The sequence below is a fragment of the Phytophthora parasitica genome, assembly GCF_000247585.1.
Source record: "Phytophthora parasitica INRA-310 unplaced genomic scaffold supercont2.301, whole genome shotgun sequence".
Lineage (NCBI taxonomy): Eukaryota > Oomycota > Peronosporomycetes > Peronosporales > Peronosporaceae > Phytophthora > Phytophthora nicotianae.
The window spans coordinates 1-9591 of NW_008649287.1; the positions used below are offsets into that span (position 1 = coordinate 1).

General features: G+C 54.0%; 1 protein-coding gene across 1 annotated transcript; it reads right to left on the bottom strand.

Moving 5' to 3' along the window:
- Nucleotides 1-6752: 6752 nt before the first annotated feature.
- On the bottom strand, nucleotides 6753-9571 carry PPTG_24860 (hypothetical protein; the record flags this gene model as incomplete). The annotated part of the gene is made up of 3 exons (XM_008918764.1): nucleotides 6753-8765; nucleotides 8931-9144; nucleotides 9378-9571. 3 exons carry the CDS (start codon nucleotides 9569-9571, stop codon nucleotides 6753-6755), a joined length of 2421 nt encoding a protein of 806 aa, XP_008917012.1.
- Nucleotides 9572-9591: the final 20 nt, after the last annotated feature.

Sequence of the window (9591 nt, forward strand, 5' to 3'; positions counted from 1 at the left end):
CACCAGGGCCACGACCGCAAGAGCACAAAGGGGTGCCTTCTTGATGACTGGCACCACCTCAATACAAACTCTCATAGAAACCGGCGCGCGCAGTCGCTCCAGTCGCCGTCTCTTCCCACAGCTCATCACCTTGAAGTTGTGCAATGTCAGTCGAGCGAGGAGAACGGTTCTCACCGTACCCACTCGTGACATCCTCCCCGACTGAAACTCGACGTCCTCGTCGAGCCTCCGCAGCTCGACTTTCACGCATCCTCGCCTGTAGCGCGCGCTTCTCAGCCAACGCGGCACTTCTCGTCCTCACCGGCTTCTTCTTCTCCGTAGGCAGGCCACCATCCAATCGCCAGAACTCTTGACTGAGCCGCTCGACCTGCTCTAGCTCTTCCATCTGTGCGCACCACTCGGCATATCCATCGGAGACCATCTTCCGTGGTGATCGACCGTCCTTCTCGAACACACGCCAAATCTTGCTAAGTACCCCGGTCATAACCGTACCAAAGCTCAGCGAGGCCACTTGTCGATCCAAATTCAGTCCCAGGACGCTACTCCACCGTTCTTTTCTTTCATATCGCCGTTCTTCTGTAGCGCCCCGTAGTTGAGTTCAAAAACAAATGAAAATTAACACGTAATCCGTTCCTCCAACCGTTCTGTTCTCGAGTCCAATAGCAATTCTCATCACAGTAACCGTACCAAACTTCCACTCGAGAACACCCTTGCCCTGGACTACGCCAGCAGCAAGTAATCATCATCCACCTCAGCATTAGCATCAGCCAGTCGGGCACTCCGACGCAACGCTGGTAGACCTTTCTTCTTCCTCTCTGCTCGCTCAAACGCGGCAATCTGATCAGAGTACGCAGGCATCAACTCGGCCCTCGAGAGCCAAAAAGTCTCATAATTCGCAGTCAACGCCAAATACTCCACAGCTCGCTCAACTACTCGCTTGGCGACGATTTCCAGGATAGGAGCATCCACGCCAGCGATAACCGTATCATCACGACCAACTGTCAACCGTTCCGCATAACTAATTACAGGCAGATCCGCTTCTTCGAGGGGACCTTCTGTACCTTCATCACCAATACCTTCCGGGACTTCGTCCATATAAGGACGAGTTCATCGTCCTCGGTAGCGTTTCAGCCGGTTAACATTCACCGTGGCCAACTTGCCAGACTGTGACGGCACCTCAATCTTGTAAGTGTTCGGCCCCACCTTACTCACGACGCGGTAAGGACCGTGCCACGAGAACGCCAATTTCTTCGACCTTGACTCCCCACGCTTAGCCCTGAAACTCTGGTAGACCCAGACCGGATCTCCAACTTCATAATTCACCTCAACCTGCCCTTCCAGTCGACGAGCGTGCCGGTCCTGTGCCTTCACAAGTTGGCGCTCGACCAAGTGACGCGACTCTCGCAGCGACCGGTATAGCTCTCGACGATACAACGCCACCTCATTACTTCTCCACTTCCTACCCAGATTTAGAAACGCGACATCCAACGGAAGCGTAGGATCACGACCGTACAACGAGAAAAACGGCGAATCACCCAGCGCCTCATGATAAGCAGTACGATAAGCAAATAACACTCGCGGCAAATAAACGTCCCAATCACTCTGTGCTTCACTCACGTGCATCCGTAGCATTCCAATGAGCGTTCCATTAAACCGTTCCACAAGTCCTTGTGTCTGCGGATGATACGCAGCCCCATACAATTTCTTAATCCCAAGCGTCTGATAGAAAGACTTAGCAACCTCCGACGTGAAGTTAGTACCGTTGTCACTCAGTAGCCGAGACGGGATACCATGGCGAGCAACCACTCCATTCACCATCACGTCCACAAAAGTAACAGAATCCAGGCGCTCGACCGCGAACGCTTCAGCCCACCGCGTAAAGTAGTCGACAAACACGAGAATATAACGGTTGCCACTGTCCGTGACAGGCAAAGGTCCGATAGCATCCACTACTAAAAGCGAGAACGGTCCAGACAGATCAGCAACCGGCATCCGTTGCATCTGACCGGCACTCCACGGCCTGGAACCTTTTCCGCTTCCACACTTGTTGCACTCCCGTAAAAACTCAGCGACATCCTTTCGCCAACCAGGCCAGTATGCATGGCGCCTCACTTTCTCCAGCGTCTTCGTCAGTCCCAAATGTGACGACAACAGGTCCGAATGACAGTAGTGTAGCACGGTAGGTATGTACGGTATCGGCACAACAGGTACGGTTAATGACCGAGCCGGACCAACCCTAGCGGGGAGGTGTACCCGCCGCATCAACAAACCGTTCGCCACTGCATGTTTCGGAGCCATCTTCACGACTTGAGCACGCAAGAGCGGATCCACAGGCAGCGCGCCGTCCCTTAAGAACGCGACGAGCGCCCGTATCCACGCCACTTTCTGTTGTTCCGCTACGAACTGTTCCAAATCAAGACCGAAGACATCCACGGCCGAAGGATTCTCGGTCGGAGTCTCGTCTTCACCCTCAACCGTGCCATCACCAGGTCCAGAGCGATTATCCCCAGAATTTCCACTTTCACGGTTAACATCCGTTCCTTCTTGCTCCCCGACTGAGTCGTCAACCACGCCATCTCCGCCATCCACAGGGTTCAGCAGGTCCGACATCGTCAACGCATCGACTCGGTCGATCGGCAGCCGCGACAATCCATCCACATGACCCATAGCCGTCCCAGGCTTATGATTCACCTGGAACTGTAGACTAGAAAGCTCCATAGCCCATCGCGCCAACTTAGCGTTCGAAGTACGGTTACCAGGACTAAATACCCACGTCAAAGCCTTGTGGTCCGTGTACAAATCGAACTCCCGCTTATCCAAATAGCAACGAAATTTCCGAGTAGCCCACACCACACCCCAACATTCGATCTCCGATATACCATCCTGCTTGTTGATCCAATTCTTCTGAGATCCCGTTAACAACTTGCTAGCGTAGGCAACCACACGGTCACGACCGTTCACTTCTTGCATCAGACAGGCTCCTATCGCATAGCGAGAAGAATCGACGTACAGTTTGAACCGTTTCTTGGCGTCAGGATACACGAGTATCGGCGGCTTCATTAGCGCCCGCTTCAACTGCCTGAAAGCCATTTCACAGTCTTCACTCCATACGAACGGTGCATCCTTCTCCTTCAACCGTTCCAACGGTGCGGAGATCAACGCATAACCAGGAATATACCGTCGGAAGTAACTAGTTAACCCCAAAAATGACCGTATCTCGTGCAAGTCCTCAGGCTGCTTCACATTCATAACCGCTTTGACCTTTTCCGGGTTCGGCAGGATGCCGCTTGGTGTCACGATATGACCAAGAAATGCGACCTGACTCCGTCCCCAATGACATTTTTTCATCTTAAGCTTAAACCCAGCTTCACGCAACCGTGTCAGCACCTGACGCACACGAACGAGATGCGACGGGAAATCCTTGCTGAAAATGACACAGTCATCCAGGTACACCAAACAGATCCTCCACTTGAGATCCACGAGAACCGTTTCCATCAACCGCTCAAACGCAGGCACTGCGTTACAAAGTCCAAACGGCATAACCAACCATTCGTACAGACCGTACTTGCATGTAAAAGCGGTCTTCGGAATGCTTTCTTCCTCCATAGGTACGTTCCAGTATCCGGACGCAATGTCCATCGTCGAGAACAGTTGCGCATCTCCCAATACGTCCAGGATATCGTCAATCAAAGGCATAGGATAGCAGTCTTTCACGGTTACCGCGTTCAGTCTACGGTAGTCGATGCAGAACCGTATCCCGCCGTCAGGCTTCCTAATCATCAACACCGGACTGGCCCAAGGGCTATTGGAGGGACGGATCAGCCCCAGATCCAGATACTGACTGATCTCGGCTTCCATCACCTCGCCTTCAGCTAGTGACACTCGGTACGGTCGTTGCTTGATGGGCGGGCTATCCCCCGTATCAATCCCAAACTGCAACAGCTCCGTCCGTCCGGGTTTCTTCGACGACTCCACAAACATATCCCAGAAGCTATCCAGCTCCAACTGGAAAAGCGACTTCTGCTCCGACGACAGATCCGACTCCGAGAAGTCAGCTTCGAGGCTTCCGCCCTTGTCCGGAGGAATCTCAGGCCTCTCCGCCTTCACCTTCTCACCGAGTCCCTCGTCCACTACTTCAGTAACCGTGTTTACCACTCCAGGAGCGTCCGCAACTTTCACCGTAGGCTCTGTATCCGAAGTATCCTTGGCTCTCGTTCGCTCAAACTCAAACGCCGACTCAGGAATCACGGAGGTAGACGCCACAACCGTTCCTTTCAGTACCCAACATTCTTCCGTAGATGCATTGCACACCTCCACAATCACCTGGCAGTCTTCAACCGTGCACAACGAACGAGCGACACACAACGTAGGCGGCAAACCCAAAGAACCCTCAATCATAACCGTAGCCTTATCACCAATATCACCAACCACGTTCGCCATAACCAACGCTTGTCCACGCGGAGGTAAACGCACGGATGTAGTCATCGTAGCCATGAAAGACTCATGCTCCACGGCCATACCCAGTTCAAGCGTCTCTCCTGTACTTTTCAGAGTCATACGCCTTTCAGCTACATCAATAACAGCCCCGAACGCTCCCAAAGCGTCGACACCCAACACTGCATCAACGTGCAACTTCTCCGTAACCAGTAACTTCAGCACAATCTCCATAGAACCAAGACAAACTGGCAACCGTATCCAACCACGGATGCGCAACCGGTGACCAGAAGAACTCCTCACATATCCCTCGTACGGTTCCAGCGGCTCATTGGACCGTCCTAATCGCTTCAGAACCCGTCGATCAACCAAACTTAGTGTAGCACCAGTATCCGCAAGAAGTTGCGAAGGTAGACAATCAATATATCCACCAGACAACGCTTCGAAGTTTCCAACGGTGCACACAACTCTCCGTCCACCTTCAACAACACGAGGAATTTCAAACATCTCGTCTTCATCGTAGTCACGGACACCAAATCCATTCGGCAGACTCACCGTGACCATATTCATCAATCCAGTCCTAGGTGGAGGATCGGGAGGGGACGCTCGGCCCTAACAACCTGAACATAATGCGTGACATCTTCATCGCACTCAGGCCGGAACTTCACCTCTCCGACATCCTCGGCACTCTCAACGTACAAAGAGGAACAGTCGAAGCACAACGGCGAACGACGAAGCCGACTGTCTCGATGAGAAGGCACACTTGGAGGTCGTTTCACTCGATCCCATAACCGTTCCCAAATTCTGTCAGCATTCTCAGCGTAGTATCGGCTCACCCAATGCTCCAACAGCGTCCATAAGTCCTTCAAGAGTTCATGCTCGACAGCCACACGGTCAGCAAACAGCTTTAGGCGCTTAAAACTGAACTCAGGAACTTTGTCTCGCAACGGCGGTACACCCTCAGTCTCAGCACTCACAGTAGCACTCTCCGTTCCCGCAACACTGTCCTTAGCGTCCTTCAGCATCCAATACACAGCTTCACGAGCGATCCCTCTCATGGTTTCACCGCGAATCACTCTTCGACCAGGTCGAACAGGAGGCGACTCTACAACTACCGCAGCCACCTCATCTTCAAGGGGCAACACGATATTCGCACACACTTCCTGCTCCAACGCAGCATCGCCCGCAGCGATCGAAACCTCTTCGCAGCCTGATTCCTTGTCGGAGTCCGTACCATCAGCACAGTCCACTCCTTCCAGACTAGCAACGCTGTCCGAAGTAGCTTGACGAAAGTCACGGTTAGCCTTCCGTGCCTCAGCCGACTTCTCCAAAGTCAAGCTGAACCAATCTTGCCAGTACTCGGGTGTAGACACTTCGCCACGAACAGTTTTACGCGTCCGCTCTAACACGTCCACAGGAATCCCTAAGTAGGTCGACATGTCCTCAATAGACGGCTCCCTCTTGGCCTCAGCAATCGTCGTCATCCGTTTCTTGAGTTCAACTTCGTCGAGCGGGAACAACCGATCCTCCAGCTCCTTATCATACTCCTCCGTCTCGACCGCAACCTTTACACCAGCAAGAACCGTAGTCTCTTGTCCAGGCGCACATGTTTCCATCGCGTCCAGCTCGTCATCCGTGAACAGGCGAGCGTACTTCGACTCTCTTTCAACCGTTTCTTCGTCATCTTTGTCCGACACAGCTTCCAACACAGGAACCGTGACAGTCTCCTCAGCAACCGTAGACACACGCTCCATTCCACGAACCTCAACCGGACCTTGGAACATTTCTGGACCTTCGTCTTCCCAGTTCAGGAACATTGTATCCCCGATTTCGACTTCATTCGTCGGGTAGGAGATCGACACTGCGACTCTCGCGGATTCGTCACCGCTCTTCTTCAGAATGCTCTTAGGAAACTTGATTCTAGGCACCGGGACCTTCGACTTCACTTCAACCGTGTTCGAAGCCTCAACTGCCTTCGCCTCCGTTACTTCTTCTGCATCAACCGTTCCCTTAGCCTCCTCACAGAAGGTCGTGTTCACAGACGCGTCCTCGTCCTCGTTGACCACTTCCTTCTTGCTCTCTTCCTCGGCAACCTCAATCACCACGACATCCGGCTTCTCGGGAAGCACGGGTTCTTGCGCCACCCTCAAACTGCAAACATCACCATTCTCGCACCCTCTCATACCAACTTCTTCGACTTCCAACACCTCGGCGACCACTTGCTCTTCCTTAACTGTTCCTACACCGTGATCACCATCCGAGCCAACCATCTGACAAGAGGAAGGAGTGGCTCCTCCGTCCCCTTCCTCCCGTCGTCTTCATTGTTGAGAGTTAGTGCTCGCAGCTTGCGGCACTAGCGACCGTAGCGAACGAATCGCCGGACACTCAGCCACCACATGGCCAGTGTCTTCACAGAAAAAGCATCTCGACGGACCACGCGACCCTCGTCCACCAAAGCGGTTACCACCATAGCCAGTACTAGAATTCGAGTCACATTCAGAACGGACGTGACCCATCTGTCCACACTGCAGACACTTCATCCCAGCACGCACACACGTAGCTCGGCCGTGACCTTTGTATCTACATCGGCCACACACCGGAACACCATCCTGAGTTCGACTATCGTCCTCCATACTGATGCCTCGGAACGGACGACTACCACTCGGAACCGTTCCCACGTTTCCAGAAGAAGTAGATGCAGTTGCCGCAGCTACCATCGGAGCACGGTTCCTCGGCGACCGTGGTCCTTGCCAACGATTCTGAGTCATTTGCTCTTGCCATTGCTGTTGCTGTTGCATAAACGTCTGCAACTGCTGCGCCAACGCATCCACCGAAGCCAACACGGGCGTTTCCTTCCCTTTCTTCCTGGATGACTCATCGTCCGAAAATTCATCGTCTTCTTCAACAGGACGGTACATGTCCTTGAACATGAGCCATTCGCACGCTTCAGGAATGTCCGAAGCCGGACTAGCATCGAGCGTAGCCAGCATTCGCTTGTTTCTGAGACCTCGTCGGAACAGTTGGTACCTCATCTGAGGATTTGGGTAGTTAAGCGACTCGCAGAGATCCGAGACGCGGTCACCCCATTCCTCAACGGACTCACCTCGCTCACGCTTCGTGGTTTCCAACCGTTCCCACAGTTCATCCGCTGTACGACTCAAGAATTGATTGTGAAATCTCACTTTCAACGTCTTGAACGAACGGATGGTCGAGTTACTCCACCAGCGTTCCGCCTCACGTCCTTTGATCTTCTGACGGAATACCAACAATCGTGACTGGTCGGGCAATCCAACCGTGTGAGCTTCAAACAGCTCCCAGAAGTCACGAGCTTTCTCGACCGTAGCTGAGTCAGAGTAGAACGTCGGCAACACCTTCACCGCGTTCGACACCAGGTTCGACAAACTGAACGCATTCAGAGCGCCTCCTTGCACCACAGGTCCGCTTCGAGTCCTTGGCTGCGGCGCCATCGTAGGCATAGGACGCATACTAGGCGCCGGACGACCCACACCTGGACCACTCGCACGCATCACAGGAGGTACCGACGGTCTAACACTAGCGACCGTAGCTGTCGGGACTCCCTGTGACCGCAATCCACCAGTTTGAGCAGAATGGCCCACCATCTTCGGCACCTTAGCCACACTCGAAACGCTCTTCACCCCAATACCAGGACCGTAGCCACTGGACGGAACACCGTAACCAGCAGGCGTGTCCACAGCCTTAGTCGCGCTCCAGCTCCAACCAAACGCAGGTCGATCCATTCTCCTAGCCTCCGGACCGGTGTACCGAGGGATAAACCCACTCGGACTTCTACGCGGTGCGCTCTCCGCTTCCTCCTCTTCCTCGACGCCAAAGTAGTAGTCCTGAGCGGTTCCATAACCGTACTCATCGACCCGAGACTGTCTTTGGCCAACACCACCGTAATAGGACGGTTCTTCACCGTAGCCAGCGAACGCGTCCGTACCTCCTCTATGTTCTTCCTTCACCTCGGGCTCTGTCTTGACTTCCGTCGCGACAGTAGCCGCACCTTCCACAGGACTCGCTTCCGCAGTCTCCACGACGGCGTCCTTGGACTCTTCCACACCAGCGGCGAGCAGCTCCCGCATAACTTCTGACTGCCCCGCCACACGACCTGCACCGACGACAGACTGCCCCTGTCCTTCCGTCGTCTCTCCCTCATCCGCACCTCTGAATCCCAGAGTGCGTTGTCTCTCGGCTCTCTCCAGCCGCTCAACCGCGGTCTGCACAGTGACCGACCTCTCCTCACCGCCACGAACATCACCGTAGCGCTCACTTCCAGCTTCACTTCCCGAATCTTCACCGTAGAAATCCATCTCCAATAACCAATAGTATCACCAACAAACTCCGTTTCCGTTCACCAAAATAACCGTTCTCCAAACAACCGTACTAATCCAACCGTGCCCCCGACGGTTCTCCAAAACAAACTCCTTACGCGCTCGTCCTCGGCGCTTCCTCAACCAACACCAACCGCTCTTCACCTCCTTCTGGATCGAAGCTTGCTCCTTCCTTGACGCCCTCTTAGGATCACCCTCGCGCTTAACCTTGTACTTATCCGTGCGCTTGATCCAGGCGTGGCAGCAAAGTCCTCCGTCCGTACACTCGAGAGCGTTCCTTCGGTTCAGCAATCCCACAACGAAGCAGTACCCTGGCTTCTCCACCACGTGTCGCGAGTCGTCCCGGAATGGGGCGGGACTGCAACGAAGCGTTATCAGAAAGCTGTAGACCGAAAGGCTTGGTAGTCGGTAGCTAGTAGAAAATAACAAATCAAGTCAATATGAAACGACTCAACTTGTTGGTTTCCGGGTTAATTCACGACTGATTCTTCTTTTCCTAACCTTACCAAACTCGCCGGCGGCGTTCCACGCCACCGCACGCTTCGAAATCAACGCATTCCCGCGGGATCCTGGCACGCCACACTTCCACACTTCGCTGGGGACGCTCTGACACCCCATCCGTCCTTGGCCATCGCTCCAACGCGCCCCAAGCGTCCGCAGGCAGCCGCGCCACCCGTCCTGGTCATCACACGCGCCCTTAGTGCCAGTGGCACCAGGGCCACGACCGCAAGAGCACAAAGGGGTGCCTTCTTGATGACTGGCACCACCTCAATACAAACTCTCATAGAAACCGGCGCGCGCAGTC